The 18,428-nt window shown below is 39.4% G+C and overlaps 2 protein-coding genes across 4 annotated transcripts in view; one reads left to right on the forward strand and one right to left on the reverse strand.

Moving 5' to 3' along the window:
• COG5 (component of oligomeric golgi complex 5) overlaps positions 1 to 17,217 on the reverse strand; it is a 185,291-nt gene extending 168,074 nt beyond the window's left edge. The window contains exons 1-6 of one of the 2 annotated variants that reach the window (XM_039570346.1): positions 17,087 to 17,215; positions 16,106 to 16,245; positions 15,074 to 15,131; positions 12,101 to 12,155; positions 11,933 to 12,002; positions 6,867 to 6,987 (exon numbers count right to left, since the gene is read on the reverse strand). In XM_039570346.1, the coding sequence (XP_039426280.1) occupies positions 6,867 to 6,987; positions 11,933 to 12,002; positions 12,101 to 12,155; positions 15,074 to 15,131; positions 16,106 to 16,245; positions 17,087 to 17,141 (499 nt within the window). In that variant the 5' untranslated portion in view covers positions 17,142 to 17,215. Of the gene's footprint in view, positions 1 to 6,866; positions 6,988 to 11,932; positions 12,003 to 12,100; positions 12,156 to 15,073; positions 15,132 to 16,105; positions 16,246 to 17,086 lie in introns of both variants that reach the window. The other variant, XM_039570347.1, reaches the window with a different exon arrangement.
• Positions 17,156 to 18,428, forward strand: part of DUS4L (dihydrouridine synthase 4 like) — a 37,741-nt gene continuing 36,468 nt past the window's right edge. The window contains exons 1-3 of one of the 2 annotated variants that reach the window (XM_039570350.1): positions 17,156 to 17,237; positions 17,684 to 17,818; positions 18,073 to 18,194. In XM_039570350.1, coding sequence (XP_039426284.1) covers positions 17,709 to 17,818; positions 18,073 to 18,194 — 232 coding nt within the window. In that variant the 5' untranslated portion in view covers positions 17,156 to 17,237; positions 17,684 to 17,708. Of the gene's footprint in view, positions 17,238 to 17,516; positions 17,819 to 18,072; positions 18,195 to 18,428 lie in introns of those variants that run through there. The other variant, XM_039570352.1, reaches the window with a different exon arrangement.

Raw genomic sequence — 18,428 nt, forward strand, 5'->3', positions numbered from 1 at the left:
CCAAGCTATTCCATGACTATATGATTTTATTCCTGTTACATGCTCTGTGTAAAACCCTTTTAAAAAGGCTTCAAATACTGACTTCATAGCTCCCCTGAAACTACCATTGCTGACAGAACTCTTTCCTAACATTTTAGAAAAAAAATTCCTTTGCCTCATTTCAGGCCTATTACTTCTTGTTTTGGTCACAGTGCATATGAAGAGCCACTTACTCCCTTCTCATCTGAAAAACCTTTGTTTATCTGAAGAACATTATTCTCCCTCTCAGACCCCTCTTCTCCAAACCACAGCCACACACTTCCAGTTCCTCCACCCACTGACCATCCTCTAGACCTTCAGCCATCATTGTTGCTGTACTTAGGACTTTCTCCAATTAACCTAAGTCTTCCTTCAATGAGGGGCCTCAAAAGGGACTTGATACTGTTTGAAGCATGAACAAAAGATTTGTTTCAAGTGCCTTGTACACAACACCCTTCCTTATAAAGATGAGTACAAACTTCATTGCCAACAATGTCACACTGCTACAAAATAAATGAACAAGTGGCTTGCACTCAATTTGTGAGGAACTATCAACTCTCTCTGCAGAACTGTAATCCATACAGTAATTTCTCCTGTTCCCCCTCTTAACTACAACTATTTATTGCGAGGATTTAGCACTTGTCTGAAAGAGAAATAAAATCAGTTCAGCTGAGACGTAGCTCCAATTTGCTAAGAATATCCTTCATTCTAACCCTGTTTCCTAACATACTTTCCATTCTTCTCTGCTTGATTATTGGTTATAAATTTAATAAGGATATATGCCATATTACATCACTCAAATCATTAACGAAAACACAAGCCAGCTACAGAACACGTTTTAACACCACCTCGCTTGATATACTGCTGGGTAAGTGAACAACAGATGAAGGCTTTTGGGGTACAGCTTACTCTAAACTTTTGAATTCACTGCATGAATGACATTTTCATCTGGATTCTATTGCTGATCCTGCTAGCGTGACACGGTGTCAAGAGCCCTATTTAAATCAATGGTGTCAAGAGCCCTATTTAAATCAAACTACAAGACAGTCATTGATCTCTCTAGTCCCAAGGCCTGTTATGCTGCCAACAAAGAAAATACGGTTGGTTAAACAGGATTCATTCTTGATAAATCTGTGTGTCCTGCTATTTAATAGCACTTTTATATAGACTCCAACAAATAGTTTATTTGTTCTGGAGTTCCTTTGCTTAAGGAAGTCAAGTTAGTTTGAATTGTCTAAAATAGACTGCAGTAAGATCTATTTTCAATAAAACAAGCTCTCCATTAGATTCGGGAATCTAATCTCTCCCCCCAGAATTCACGAAGATAACCACTAAGAACAATGAGATTACTCTGAAAAGTATCTAAGATACATTAAGATGAATATACATATTGTTCATATTTGTATTTATGAATATTATAAATCTTTATATACATACACATGCTATTATATACATGTGTATATACATACACATGCTATATATATGTACACAAAGGAACATGCTCTCTTTTCTACTAAATAGGCCCATTAGCAATAGAGAACAAGAAGGAAAACAGTACTTTCTAGGCTTATAATATTTGGGATTATAATATTGCTCTAATTAATGATATTTTCAAAGCTGGGGGAAACACAGACCATGTTGTCTCCCTACATCAAGCACTATTTTGTATTAGTGCATGACACAAAGTGGGTGATGAGCTGCAGTACCATAGATAACTCACAGTCTTTACAACAGTGTTCCCTTTCAGTGGAAACTTCAGGGTACTACATGTAGCAGCAATACTAGAAAAGTGCACTGAAACAGAGAAACCTGAACAGTGGAAAGACAAGGTCCCACAATGCAAACCACATTAAGAGAGGTAGATAAGAAGTAATTTTCCTCATTCCATTGCCCCTAATTTCTACTCTAACTGACGTATCAGCTTTATCCAGGCTTTTTTGCTTTTTTAATCATGTATGATCCATACTGTTTACCCTAGAAAAGTGCTAAGTCAAATTTATTTCTAGTCTCCAGAAGAATTTTTCATGTCCAAGACTACTGTCACCATTGTGCGGATGTCACTAGTTCTGGGGTACACTTTAGAAGACCAGACTACCACCCCCTACATTATACCATCTACAAAGAGGCCTTCCAGGCACAGCCAAATAACTTTTTTCAAATTGTATTTCACCTAGTATCATGCATTCCCTAACTAATTTCAATTTTCTCCAGCCCAGCAACACTTCTTCACAAGCTATTTTCTTTGAATTTCCTTAAATCTTGTATTGTGATGTTAAACCTAAAAAACTGGCCCAGGTAAGCTTTGCTCCCTCTTTATAAAGGATTTTGCTGGTTTTAGCAAGGATAGAGTTAATTTTCTTCATAGTAGCTGATATGGGCTGTGTTTTGGATTTGTGTGGGAAATAGTGGTGATAGCACAGAAATGTTTTCGTTATTGCTGAGCATGACTTAGACAGAGTCAAGTCCTTTTCTGCCTCTCACCCTACTGCACCAGTGAGGAGGCTGCGAGTGCACAAGGAGCTGGGAGGGGACGCAGCCAGGTCAGCTGAGCCCAAGTGATCCAAGGGATATTCCATCCCATACAGTGTCATGCTCAGCATATGAAGCTGGGGGAAGAGGGAGGAAGAGGGGGACATTCAGAGTGATGGTGTCTGTGTCCCCGTGTGACGGAGCCCTGCTTTCCTGGGTATGGCTGAACACCTGCCTGCCCATGAGAAGTGGTGAATTAATTCCTTGTTTTGCTCTTCTTGCATGCCTGGCTTTTGCTTTACTCATTAACCTGCCTTTATAGCAACCCATGGGTTTTCTCACTTTACCCTTCCCCCACCCCACCTCCACTCAAGGATGAACAAGCAAGAGGCTGCATGGGCTTGGCTGCTGGCTGGGGTTAAACCACAACAGGAGCACAATGCATACGTAGAGTTTTCTCCATTTTAGCTAGACCTCAATAACTGACAATATTTTGTTACTTCTTTAGAAATATTTAGCTTTAAAGTAAGGTCATAGTTCTATCTTTGCCCATTCTCTCTTAAGTAACATGGAAGACAATGTTTTCCTGGAACAACTTCTATATATGGAAGATACCTGACACTGTATTTTAATAGATCCCTTCTCCTTCATTTTATGACTGCACAGCTTAGTCACAGAGTAAGTCTGAGTTTACAAAAGAGCAACATTATGGCTGGTTCAAGAGCCTGCCTTGAAATACTATATATTCACAAGATCATTTAAGCAAACAGATTAAGTTGCTGAGACATAAATTATAATACAAGCATATATAGAGATGAGGAATTTATTGTCATTAAAAGAAGTCTAGGTATTTATATGAATAATGATGACATCAGGGAAAGAGAGAAATCCTTTGTTGTCCAGAGGTAGCTCTGTAACTGACAGATGGAATTAACCTGTCCACGCTTAAACTGGCCTTTTGCTGCACAACTCAGAATTTTTTCATCTCCATTGGATAAGTTAACTGGCCACTGTTAAAGACAGTAATTTCCACATCCCTCATGGAAGACAGCTGATATTTTAATGCCTGCAGAATTTTTTCTGTGAAAGGGAACTGTATATAATGTACCATTTTCTTGTCACATTCTATTGTTTAATCTTGCTTAGGAATGTTTCTTTTTCACTTTATAAAATATTTGTATTTAAATACCACCAAGAAGCACAGTCAGAACATATAATTCACTGCATTAGGCACTGTGTGACATCTGAATATTGGCACTTGTTTTACCTATGCAAACGCTGAATTGGATTGTATGATACAAAGAAATAGCAGTAGAGAAGCAGCTAATAGATTACTCTGCTTTGCTAGAGAACCCAAAGTATGTTGGAAGGTAGAAGAGTTGAAGAAGTCTGGGGTTTAATTTTATATAAATATATATATATACACATACACACTCACAAATCACTTTTAATCTCTAAAATTGCATAGGAAATTCAGTTTTTCTTTTTACTTTGCCAAAGTGTGAAGTTAATTTCAAAGAATGTGGAACTCCAGCACAGAGGAATTCCAGATCTACTTCAGCTCTAAGTAGAGATTGCAGTCAAAATATTACCAAATGCTTTCAGAGAAAGCATCTTCCTAACATCATACACTGAAGCTGGAGATCTGCAGACTACTAGCAACTTTAGGTGTCCAGAAAAAACTGCTTCTCAGTAAAAGCTACTGTTTCTTGTAGTTCCTCTGACTGACCCACATTTTTACCTAATTCAAATATTTTATATATTTACCATAGCCTTTCCCATCACTGCAAAATAAACTTCAAGACACAACTAAGTAAAAGCTGTAAGTGAACTAACAAAGATCAGCTGTAGGAATGTGTGTTAAATACATACCTAAACACGCACATTTGTGTCTCTCAAACATACAGAGTGTAGCAGTACATAGAAAACACTTGACAGTTATCTCAACATCAGAACACCTTACAAGCAATGGAAGGTATCTTTTACCGCAGCAAGTACAAAGCTTTCACAGCAATATCACAGTGCTGATTTTGACCAAGCAGAAATTATTCTGCACCACATGTACAATGAAAAGATAATAAACAATGGAATGATTTTTTCGTTGAATGAGAGATGAAAGGGATATTCAGGAATATCTGGCTAAAACCACAGATCAGTATTCATCTTGGACATAAACCCCAACACAAAAGCAAGCCTCTGGGACACAGAGGTCCCTATCCAATACCAGCCTTTCACACCACTCATGTCTACCACCTATTTACTACCATCAGATGTTGTAGTATTTCCCCAGGCCTCCCAAAGCTTTCATATCTCACCACCAAATTGCTAGCATCCAGTGCCTGTTCCCCATGCTTCCCACCCTCCTGACACCACAGAGCACCACATCACATTTCCCATCTTTTTGAAGCACAGCACTTCCACAACCTCACCCCAAGCCACCCCATCCCGAGTGCTCTCCTGCCACACACCACCACCACCTCTCTGCTAGAGATTTCCCACCCATTCCAATGCTTTCCAAGTCCAGAAGCACAGCACAGTGCTTCCCCAGTCATATCCCACAACCCAGGTTCCCTGCAGCACACTCCCTTCCCGCTGACTCCCACAGCAGTACCCATGCTGACTCCAGCCCCCATGCACTTTCCTCCCCTTGGAACAGAGCCACCCCACACCCAGCAATCACTGCCTCTCCACACAGGACACGGACCTCCAATTCCCTGCACCAGCATTTCCCCAGGGGGGTGTTCCCATCCACCCAGGTGCTGGGAGGCATGGCCAGCTGGGAAGCAGGAAGAATTCAAACCAGCCAAGGTGGGCAGTAGATGGTAACAAAGGACAGGTAGCCAAAAATGAAGGAGGGATGCAGATGGAGGGGTATGAGAGAAAAAAGGAAGAGATACCAGGAAATAAGATGGAGAGATAAATGACAATAGACAGGTACTTTACCTGGCCATAAACCATCCAGAATTAAGGATTAAATTAAGGACCCCAAGCCTTGGCTACTGCCATGGACTGTAGAATCAAACTCAAAAGGGCCCCCCAAGGGGACACACTTCCCTTCATCTTTAACAATAATTACTCAGACTTTGCTGAGCTTTAGGAAAAGACCAAGTATTTGAAAACAAGAAACTCAAAAAAATGTGGCATTTTAAAAAAAGAGCTTGCACTTTTTTTGTTAAACAGTGAAAGAAAAAGACAGGAAGGCCAGTAGTAAAAGGCATTTTCTTTCAAAGAAAGAAATCCTAAAATCTACACTAAACATCTAGATTAGCACTAAATTGTACTAATTTGTTTAATAGGATCTAGTACTCAAATTAATCCCACAACACTTGCAATCCAGGTAGTTAACAGACAGTATTACTTTTTATATTCTGAAGCTATAATGCAAGAGCAAAACGGAAAGAAAAGTAAAAAGAATCAGAAAAAATATTCTACCTTAGAATGATATAATTGGTACTTAAGTGCTTCAATCAGACTGATATACTAAATAAATATATAAACTTTTTGTTTGCAACACAGCATCTGCCAGTTGTAAGATTAAGTCATTGTCTAATAATTTTTTGATCACACAATATAAAAAGAGCAGTAGTGACAAATACGCAAAATAAACTTCAGGATGATTCTGAATGTTTGATAGTTCAGCCCTCCCACAACCTATTTTTGGAAGTTGGAATCTGATACCATTAAATCAGAGGAGAAACAGCTGGCAAGATACCATATACAACACCACCAACTATCTCTCCCAGACTAATGGGATGCTCCTCATTGCATCCTGCAGCCTGCAACCTCCCAAGCTCAAGTACAGAAAACATTCTAGCAATGTAACATGAGCCTTCATGAGAACTACCCCATTATTCTTCCTAGAAGCCAATAAAATAAAGGGTAAGTTAGTCACTACTGCAGCAGAACACTTCCAGTATCTGAATTAGGTTAGGTATCTGTATATCATATCACCTATGGCTTTCATAAAAGTCACAGGGCCAATATCTTTCTTTTAGGACATTAACTAATTTAAACTATGCCTTATCATAGTGCAATGTCTCCTAAAAGCTAAATATTTATCTGCTGCCTCTGAGGATGTTTTATAGAAACATAAACCAGTAAGAAATTCCTTCACAAAAACAATGTTGCCCAAAAGAACACAAGTTATCATAGAATATTCACATTATTAACTACCTGTATTTAGAGAAGTTATATGAAAAAAGGTAAAGGACTAATAAGTTCTGTCCACACCATTTCTCAATTTAAATCAGGAAGTAGAAAGCAAGAACCATAGTAAAAAGTTTTGGGTGTTTCTTTGTTTTTTAAGTCAAACACTAGTGTGAATCATGTGAGTGCAAGCTAAAAATATATCTACAAGTAATTAAGACTTAAGGACTCACCAAGTTCATTGAGACTCTGGGCAGCTTTTGTTATCTCTCTGCTTCCTCCTTGCAGTTGTCCTTGAAGTCTCTTACTGAGATACAAGATGCGTATTATCCTCCGCAGCAAGTCACAGGCAGCCTGCAAGGAAATTGTGGCATTAGGGGATATTATCAGTACATTATTATCACATAATACCAGTACTCAAATGTGAAAACATCTTGAGCAAAAAAGGAAATGTGAATGCAAATAAAAACAAAGAACATTAGAACATTAAAATCCCTTTTTTCAAAAATTTTTAATATGATTCTATGTTATATAGACCAAGACTTTGAAAAGCTGGTAATTACATTCATGGGGCTACTGAGATTATTCTGTCACTACCCACGCAAAAACAAAAGAAACTCAGAACCCCATGACAGAGGCATGTTCTATTCCTACTTAGAAGTGAGCTTTATTTTACCTTGTGCATGTCTCTCAATACTCCTCCCCTCTTTAAGCTTTAGCAAAGTTAAGAAGTTGGCTTTGCCAATCAAATACTCATCCAAAATAAACAAAATGGCAGCAGTTACTTCAGAAGACAATAAAACTTGAAGACTAAATTGTTATTATAGGTATTGACTCTTATGGTAGGCATATATGTAAAAACTAATTCTCAGAAAAACTTTCAGAAGGCCAGTTACCTTCATTCAGCCAACTGTTAGTTCACATTCTTTCATATGCTTATTAAAATACAAGGCATTCTTGGTTAAAAATTAAGAATATGGACATATATATAAATTTTTAGGAAACATATTCATGTATGTTTTTGTTAGCACCAAATTAGAGTAACAGGCATTGCTGACATCTGAATCAAACATAACAGTTTCATAATTTTTCACTCAATTAATATCTTGAAATACATGCTGTGGGAACAGCAACATTTTGGAGTGGGTAACAACTAAAGTAGAATTCAAAAATGCAACTCAGATTTCAGTACAGTCATAGGTAGGGTCCAATATCTGCAATCAGATTAACAAGAGTGGCAAGTGAGAAATTTGGAACAGGTATGACATAGTTGTTTGGAGTTACTTTCCCTGGTACTGAAGGCAAAGTCTCCTGAAGTATTAACCTTATGGATATCAAAATTAATTTAAAATTACTTAAAAAAAATATTTAGTATCCAAAAGACTTAGAACCTCTTTTTCAGACTCAAGTTCATTTATTGAAAACTAATGTTAAAGTGCCCATATGAAAACATGCACAAGTGAATAATTTCAACCAATATCCACAGCAGACTGTACAACCTGTCAGTCTCTCCCCTATGCCAGGACAAACTAACAAATCCACAAATATTTATAGTTTCATTTTATTAAACATCTAGACAGAACAAAAAGGAAAAATTAGAAAAAGCCCCACTGAGGCAAATCAGGGAAAGCCCAATTACTCTTGCTGCTTCAGGCTCTCTACCACAGTCTGAAGTGCAAGTTTTCTAAGCATTCTGTGACAACTTAACCACATGATTTCTATTACCCTTACTGAGAACTAAGTGGGGCTTATCCTGCTTTGAGAGATTAATGTATTAATTTTTATTAACTCATTTCTTTAATTAGAAAACTCTTGATCCACATATCACTTTCATATCTGTGAACTAAATTTCTGCCAGATTAATCAAAAATAGCTCTTTATATAGTGCACTATGCTTCACCAAATAAGAGGGCATAGTATTATTACTTTGCTTTCAAAATTAATTACTCTCTAATCCAACTGTGTACCTCTGGCTAATGTTTTTCCCCACAAATTCAACTTCTGTTATTTTCGAACCATTGTTTACTTTACATGCCAGAAGAGTATTTCTTTTTCGTTGACTTGTTGCTTATTATTTCCTGTCCCAAGAAACAATCTTTTAAAAGAGAGTAAGAGATAGGGAAAGTTATATTTAGATACAAGAGCAAAAAAAAAGTTTTGATTACTGGCCCTGGGAATTAGTAGGAGGAAAAAAATCCAAAGACACTGAAGATGCACTCTAAATTTCATAGTGACTTCTACTGCATTGTACCCTTGACAAAGATTCTGTTTCACCCAAGTATTTTCATTTATGTGAGCTGTTCAACTTAATGAAACTCCCAGTCACTGTAAAAGAATGCTATATATAAGGACATGTGACAGAAACAAAGAACTGTATCTTTGGAGTTGTTCACAGATGCCAGATCCTCTAACCTGACTATCCACATAACAGAAGTCTGAATTAATTCAGGGAACATTCCCTCCCTGAGTTGGACAAGAATGCTTTTCTAAAGGAGATGCTTTCATCCAAGAAGGAACGAATTCTACTGTTCAAGCAAGAATTAATTTGGAAAAGGCCAATGGCTCCAGTTAGTCCAGGTCATTTTAAGTAAAACTAAACCCCAATTTTTTTTGAGATTACATGGTAGCTATCTCCTGAAATTTAAAACAACATATCAACAATAACAGAAATTACTAGTACAATTTGAGTAAACAAAAAGCCTCTTACCTTTAATCTCAAATTAGTTTTAAGAAATTACTGAAAGAACACTTAATTATAAAGAAAGAGTCACTTGAAAATGTTCCAGTGTGTAGCTCAAACATGCAAGTTAATTGAATGTATATATTCTGTTGTTTATGAAGCCTGAAGAGGAGATAGTCCACTATCTTAGACTACAATTACTATTTATTTACAGTAGCATCACGATGACATCTGCTACTGGTAAATATTTTAAAATAAGAATAACTTTAAAATACAGATTTTTTTTTTCAATGTTTGACATGTTTGGCTATTATAAAGTTTTTCATACACCAAGATACTGAAACATTTAGTTAAACAGAGCTGCACAGAAATGAACCTTCTGAAGGACAAACTCCCTGTCTACACATTTCAGCTGTTAACTACTCCCACTTAGCTTGTGATCAACTATGGAAAGAGTCAGAAGAGGACAGTATAATTCAAAGCAGGAAGTGAGTCTGCTGCTGCCTTAGGATGCCATGAAGCTCTAAGAGCAGAGCAAGACATAACATGTACAAGCACATAACAGAGATTTAGAATTCAGGACTAGATTTTAAGTTTAACAACAAACCTGCAGTGAGAACGTTTATGAAAAGCCACACTATATTAAAAACAATTAAGGATGGCAAAATCTAGCTTTATGCAAGTCAAATATTCCTTCAGTTAGTGAGCAGTCCCACAGCAATCAATGGAGAAGTACTAAAATAACACCATCACAAGTGCAAGACACACTGAAACATCATGCATTCCAGCAAAACATACCTGCTAACCCTACAGATTTGGACAGAAGGCAACCTCTTTTACCAGCTATCTTTTTCTACCAATTGTAGATCAACTGATAAAATTAGTAAGTTTGACAATGTCCCAAGCCACAAGTCTCACATTTGGGGGCAATTTCATGTTGTAAGCCCTGTCATCACCAAGGAGTGAACTGTGTGGTGTGCCCCTCCTTCCTCAACAAACAAGTCCCCCGGGTAAAGGACAGCCCAGCAGTGCATCTTTAGGAGGCTGGAGAGTTGAGATTTGACTCAACTCTCCGTAAATTCACCTTCATTTCTCAATCCAGGTATCCTGACCCTCAACTCCTCCAGCACTCACAATGTATCTGCCAACACAAGAAGGGACAGCAGCTCTTGTGCTGAGGATAGACCCCTCAGTGGCAGAGAATCTGGAGTCATCATTCCTCTTTCTACACTGATGTTAGGAAGAGCAGCCTACCAGGCTTCCAATTACTCTGCACCTCTTTTTTCTGACTTACAGCAAGAAGAGTCAGTTATTACAAATCCCCTGGCACAGCCTGAGCAATGCTGACCCTGAATGGATGCTGCTTTCACACCACAGGAAAACCCATGTAACAGCCAAGAGGAAACAAAGAGCACCCAAGAAACATTTCCTAAGTCCAGGGACTCATTCTTCTCAGACATCCTTCTGCAGTTTGACTTTGTGTAAGGACAGTGCAGAAATGATCTTCTTTAGCCCCACATTCCTACAACCTTTTCTACATGCGCAACACATCTCAGAGAACATCAAAAAAATCTGCACCTAAACTGCCACATGGAAGTAATGGGACTTTTGGCCAGTGGCAAGAGTAACAGCTGGAGCTGAAAACAACAGGAGAAGCATCTGGCCAAAATGGCTGTACAGTGTTAAGAGCTCCCAGCTGAACTTCACTGCTACTGAAAGTAACACAGAAAATAGAAGTTCAGCCAAGAGACAGTGCAGCTGCTTCACCAGTCCCCAGACTAGAAACTGCTTGAGTCTGCAGCTTCATCTACTCTACAACAGCAGTCACTTGCAGACTGCAATCTACTTGAGTGAATATCCACAGCTCAAAATTCAGGTAAACTTGCAAAGACAAATAGTTAAACAATAACTCATTAAACACTTGTGGGGTTGGAGTTGTGTTGCGTTTCAAACCATTAACTTAATAGAATGCAGATACATGATTCCTGAAGATCTATGGAATAGTTTTCAACTACTATAAAATTATCAGTGGAAGTGTTTGACACTTATCTCACCACCATTGTGATAAGCTCTCTGCCACTGCTATCCTCTAACGCAGATCTACATTCTTCTCTAGACTCCACTTATATTTAAAAGGCACGGACAGCCATGCACCTGGGTTTACAAAACTCCACAACCACAAATGGCTCCTTAAGTTGTATCTTGACTTTTGAAGAAATTTGAAAGAATTTTGAAATAATTCCCAAACTCTTTATTAAACTGCAGCAAAGTCTGCATTAACTTAGGGGTGAAAAGCATCTTCTGCACAACAGCACCATAACATTAAATGCCAAAATAACACAATTATGAGAATTTAATTAATCTGTACTCAGATAACCCTTCCCTCTTCCCTTCATCTCTACAAAAACTCAATTAGCCAGTGCAAAGGTCAATTTCCTACTTTGCAATATAAAGCACTTCTCAGTAGCTCTTGAAGAGACACAAAAATACTGATTTTCAGAAAAATACTGACAATGAATTACAGGCTACTGGAGTAGAAAAACTGTACCATGTATGACAATTGTGGAATAACACATGTTCAAAAAGGATTTTTTAAAATATGCTTTGCATGCAACTTACTTGAAGTTTTGCTAGCTGAGCTGTGCGAGACACTATTTTGTTGTAGGGGTCAACAATTTTGACTCTAATTCTGAAAATAAGAAGAGAAATTTATTTATAGCAGTGTTAATAAATAGCATTATAGAACATAAGAATTTATAGTTTCCAATTACATAATGAATGTCATACCTATCAACAGTGCTTTGTAGAGCACCAATTCTAGTTTGCATCATTTGGAGGACACCTGCAAAATAAAGCAGATTTTTTACATGGAACACTGATCAGTTACAGAGTTTCTCTTCAAATCATAGTAACTACTGCAGACTACTTTAGCATACACCAAAAAAGTTTCCCCCTTTATAACAAAGCATCAGAGAGACCAAAATTAATAAGCATATTGGGAAATAAACTGAGCAGGTAATAGGTCATTTACTGAATGTTATGGAAAATATATTGGTAGAGAACATAAACCCACAGAAGAAACATCACTCCAAAATCCATCATTTGTGAAGTTTCAAATAATATTTAGAGGATGCTACTTTCTAAGAGAATGATGATCAGGAATGCAGTTCAAATTACATAATCTGGTATAAACACCTGAACATGATACACAAAAATGGCAGAACGTATTTAACACTATTTATTTAACATAGTGACGAGACAGTTCAGAGAACCAAATGACAAAGAGGACTGAGAAGACAAAACAATTCTATTTCAAGGTCTTCTTCCTGGGCATAAGCATCTTTAGCAAAAAGTAAGGTATCAATGTCATTGTAAGGTCATGTAATTTGGATTACAAACAGAGAAAACTACCCTAATCATGTTTGTTCCACATTAGTTTGGCAAAGCAGCACAAGGAAAGCTGATAAGCATGCCTGTTCTTTTCTTGGTAAATTGCAAACAAAGTAGTAGGGGACAGGAGTCATTTTTGCAATACAGAATCAGCCTGCTGAGAATTTAATTAGGTTAGACAAACCCAGGCCTATGAAATTATTTTTGTTCCAGTTACTGTTAGCATTCTAAAACATACTACATTTTTGTAAAGTCCTGTTTACAAGCATGCCATCGTTAAATTAAATAAAACTGCAGCATGATACTGTAAGATGAAAGACAAACAAAACTACTGCTAACAGTTATATTCAGGTTGTCCTGTACTGTGATTGTATCTCACTCATTTTGTATAAATATGTAAATTCCCATCTTCTCCATACTTCAGAAGTATTAACTTAGTGACAGGATCGCAGGTTCTCTGTTATTTAGACATGGTATAGCAGGCAACAGATCATGAGGATGAAGATAAGAGATACAGTGAAAAGCTGACAAAATAGACTGCATTGTCTACTCTACATTGCAACAATGGGGGAGGGCCAGTGGCACAACATTGCTGCATCTACGGCTGTAATATTGCTATTAAGCATACAACAGCCCTCTTCCCAGAGGACAGAATAAGAATGGGTGAAAAGGCACTCTCCCCTCTCCACCTGCTGTCAAAGATACAGGATGATACAACTGATACAGGATGATGCTACCTTAAAATAACAGGTAAGCTCAAGATACCTACTGAACTACCTATAGACAAAAAAGAATATGTAGACCAGAGCTGTGTACCATTAAAAAAAGTGCACAGGCCCAAAAAAGAAAGGACTGTACAAGCTGGGTGTACCAACTTGTAATGTTTAATGAGATTCATTTTCACACATCCAAATGACTATGCATGCTGTGAATTAGCTCCATAATCTTCATTTGCTAACTTTCTTGATAAATATACCAAGAGCTATGCATTTCTAACTTCATAATTTAAAAATCTGTTGGCATTTATCTTTTCTTTTTCTTATGAATCTTGACTCAGGGTTTCTTTTAAGAGCATAACCCTAAGTAAATGGAAAAATTTCAACAACTTTGAGGTGAATTAAATTTTATCTTTACTTTGCAGTATTAGTTGTAAAACATGCATTATTTACCACACCTGCCTTATAGAAATGTTTCCTAACTGAGCAGTTGTTTTGAAGTACATCATTCTTTCCTCAGAGCAATTTTTGGAAGGAATACCTTCAGAAACAACCATAATTTCAGAAAACAGAATTCCACTGAGCACAAATTGCTGAAGATTGTTACTGGGATGTATTTATCAGTCATAAGATTGACTACAGATTCCTGTCTGCTTCTTAACTGGAGAATGAACACATATTTCAGTCTTCTATGCTTGATTCTCCAACAGTTTATAAAGTTATTCAGGAGCTACCACTGCTAGATTAAATAGCCATTTCTTTAATTTTACAGTTGTATGCAATTACTGACACAAAACAGTGTATCCAAGCAGTTACTAAGACTAAGGATATACTATAACCATCAGTAACCAGAAACTCTGGTTATGCCAAAAGCTGAAAGCAGAAAAAGGAATAAATTACTTAGCAAGTTACAAAGGGGAAAAGGGGACATGCTACAGACATTCTGGCATGTTACAGAGGTGAGTATCTGTCTGCACAAAAACAACCCGAAAACCAACCAAACCAAACCATATGACGTTCTCAGCAAAGTGACAGAGCAGAATGGCAGGTTTCATGAGCTCTTGGCACAAGAACAATATAATGCAACCATTTTCTATACAGATTCAATGGTTCCTAAGTAAGGCCTTTGAAAATCAGCAGTTTATGTTAAAATGCATGTCTCAAACAGTGGAATAAAACAAAGGTATGTATTTAACTTAGTAGCCCTTTACTAGGAAAAAATATCTGAACACGTTTTAGAGTATGTGTTACAGCCTCTTTGGTTAAGATGTGCAAACTATGTAACATATGCATATGCAACATAAAATTGGTGCTTATGGCAACAGATACCTGCCAATGTTGCAGCAAAATTAGGCTTATTTAGAAAAATATATTAAAAGGTAAAAAAAGGCTTTATTGCTAAAGTTGCTCAGAACCTTAACAAAATACATTTTCCTATGAAGCAGCTACTCCAGAGAAGTATAAGCCAAATCTTCTCCCTGGAGCTCCATCTACTGATGTAAAAAAAAAAAGCTGCCACATGTTACTCCTCAGAAATCAGATTTGGAGCTTTAACATTTGGGGCCAAAGTTAGCAGTGAATCCAGTTCCCCACACAGATTCTAAAAGTGCTTTTTCCACTGTAAGAATAGCCAGCATAATATAACAATATTTACCTTCCAGGGATTCAATTCCAGTTGCTTGGGCCAACAGATCTTCATGTCTTGCAACAACCTTAAAAAAACAATATAGAAATCAATAAGAGAAAAATGGGGACATGAGCCTAAAAGCAGTATTACATATATCTACATCATTCCTACATTAGGCATTTAAACATCAGCATCTCTACATTAGTCAGATACAGGAAAAAGCAGGTATATCTTACAGGAGAAAGGGTTTTCAGAATACAAGGTGTTTTAATTCACAAAAGCAGCAAGCTTAGAATGAGAAGAGGGTCCGTAACTGCAGCAGAGCTGACATCTTAATTAAAGCCAGCAGAGCAATCACATTTCAACACACCTTCATATTTAATAATAATTGTAAATGTGAACTTACTAATCATACCATAATAATGTACAGTAACTTTTTTTCTTACTATGACATTTCTAAACTAGTTCCCAAAGAACTTACCAACTGAAGCAGGGGGAGGGAGGAAGCAGGTTTTGACACTACACACAAACTTAGCAAGTGTTCTCATTCCAAGGTCTACTGTGGATTTATGGTTTCTGCGTAGAAGAAGTCTTTTACCATCAAAACTCAAAAGCCTTTCTGAAGGTGTAGAGGTATGTTAACACAGGTTATATTTGCCTAGCTAAAGGTAAGTCTTAGGGCTTATGCTACTCTTCAGCACAGGATGTAAGGGTGCAAGTTCTCCCTATCTTCTCACAATGCCATCCTGAAACACAGCCTCAAGTGTTTATGATGGTTGACACAACCATTTGGAAAGAGTCTTCCTTCTTACAGGAGTAAAACAGCATACAGTGATAGACTACAGAAACTGAAACAGTACATGGCTTCCTGGTATGAGTATTAAGTGTGGGCTTAACTGAGTTGTCAAACTCAGTACTAGTGTAGGTGCAAGTTGTACCTTTAGTAACTGCTTGCAGAGGACACTGGGCAGTTTCACAAGTTACAAGGTCATAAGATTACTATGTTTTTTACTAGTTTATATCAATCACCCCAGAATAACAGGTATGCTTTAAACTTACTTGTAAATGCAGTTCTTTATCCAACTGACTAATACCTTGAGCAAGTTTTGCCAGTTGCTCAGCTATCACAGCCTGATGGATGGACTGGGAAGTGTAAGCCTTCACATCAAAGTCTTCTCTGAAGAAGTCAGCATAACATTCTGAAAAAGGATTTAGATTTTATATTCATGCTTCAGAAGAATGAAATAATACTTATAGCCCTACAGTGTACAGTTTTCTGACCTTCAGTTACTTCAACGTAACAGTGAATGTTCTCTACATCACATAGTACAAACTTTAGAAGAGACCACTATCATGAGAAACAAGTTTAGAACTGGTAACTGGGGTTGATGTTTGTTTGGGGGATTTTTTGGCAAATGGAGACAAAGACTCATGTCTCTTTATTCCCCACAACCTTCTCTTGAGCAGAATACCCTAAAAAGTGTATACCTTATTTTTTCAAACTTTACAGTGTAACCAGGGTGAAGCTGTTGAGCCTGTACCCATAACCAAACACACCAGTCAGCTGCAGATCACTGACAAGTGGCGTAAGACTGAACTTCATGAAATCATACCGGATTTCGGCAACAGTATGAGTTTATAAAACAATTAAGAAATGATACTGCAATGCTGACTCTGGATCAAGCAAGATCAGAGTTCCCAGACAGCTACTCCTAATTCAACCGAGCACCTTCGCTTCTCCTTCCACTGCAATTTTTTCTCCTTTGGGAGCAAGCGAACCCGGGCACACTCCATCCCGCGGCGCCGCAGCCCCTCGGCCGGCGATCCCTCCCCGCGCCGGGGCACTCGCTCCTCCGCCCAAACTTCCCCTGACTCGCCAGCGCGGGGCTTCCCCGCCTGCCTCTTCCCGGGCTCCGCCCGCCGGGCCCAACGCCACCCTCGCAGGGGACCCTCCGGACGGCCGCGGACGGGCCCCCGGCACGGTCGTGCCGGCGAGAGCTGTGCCCGGCGCTGTCCCCCGTGCCCGCGGCCGCGCCTCACCGTCCGCCCGCAGCTCGGCGAGCGCCGGGGCGGGGGCAGCCCCCGCCTCCTCCATGCTGGCGGTGCCGGAGCGCGCGCGTCACTCCCGGACACGGCGCGCGGCGATGATGGCGAAGGCGCGCGACGGAGCGGGCGGTGGCGGCAGCACGTGGTGAGCGGGGCCGCCGGGAGCGAGCGCGGCCCGGGCCGTGCCGGGGGGGGGGCCGTGCCGGGAGCGGCCGTGCCGGGAGCGGCCGTGCCGGGAGGGGCCGTGCCGGGGGGGGCCGTGCCGGGAGGGGCCGTGCCGGGGGGGGGCCGTGCCGGGAGGGGCCGTGCCGAGGGGGGGGCCGTGCCGGGGGGGGGGCCGTGCCGGGGGGGGCCGGGGGGGTTCGGGAGGGGCTGTGTCTCAGGGGCCGTGCCGGGGGGCCGGGGGGGGTCGGGAGGGGCTGTGTCTCAGGGGCCGTGCCGGGGGGGCTGTGCCCGGCATTCTGCGGAGGAGCGGCTTCTGGTCCGACGCTTCCCCAGAACTCGAGTGCTGCGTAAACTGTGGTGCTCTGCATGATGGCCTGTGAGAAATAGCTGAATAACGAACGTTTCAGGCGCTGTTTGTTTTCCCAGATGCTGATAGGACTGTTAACTATACATGACTGGTGACATCAGGGAATCTAAAGAATGCCAACTAAAAGATCCCATGGATTTGTTTCATTCTGGGCAAGTTGTAAAAATATGTGCCCCTATGGTCCGTTATTCAAAGTAAGTAGCTGTCATGTCAACAGTTTTCAGTGTATTTTCTTTGTTTAGAAACTTGTTTCTCAAGTTTATCTTGACTGTAAAAATGGGTGATTACCGTCTCTTTTATTTAAGACAGAGGTGGATGTGTTTTCATCAGAGATCTACGCATACAATACTCGAACATCTCCACAATACTGCATGTTAGAACAGCATTTTAGGATAGCTAACAGAAAAATGCCTTAACTATTTACCTCTTAATTTTCATGTGTCTGCAGGTTGGCTTTCAGAACCTTGGTTAGGAAGTACAGTTGCGATTTGTGTTACACACCAATGATAGTGGCAGCTGATTTTGTGAGATCTGCGAAAGCCAGAGACAGCGAATTCACAACAAACAAAGGTATTACTTCTAACAAACCATTGCCTTGTCAGAATGTTTTATATGGTCATAAGCCAAATTGGCTAAGTGAATGAAGTCTGTCACACAACTAGACATCTGTTAACAATTTTGGCATACCGTCAGATTGATTAATAAACCGCAGGAATATTCTAAGTGAGAGTAAGCACAGTGCAGTGATAGTGGGTCAAATGAAATAGTGGAAAACCTTGTCTCCACCTGAAATCGAGGCCTCCA

Source organism: Corvus cornix, chromosome 1A (assembly GCF_000738735.6).
Source record: "Corvus cornix cornix isolate S_Up_H32 chromosome 1A, ASM73873v5, whole genome shotgun sequence".
Classification (NCBI taxonomy): Eukaryota; Metazoa; Chordata; class Aves; order Passeriformes; family Corvidae; genus Corvus; species Corvus cornix.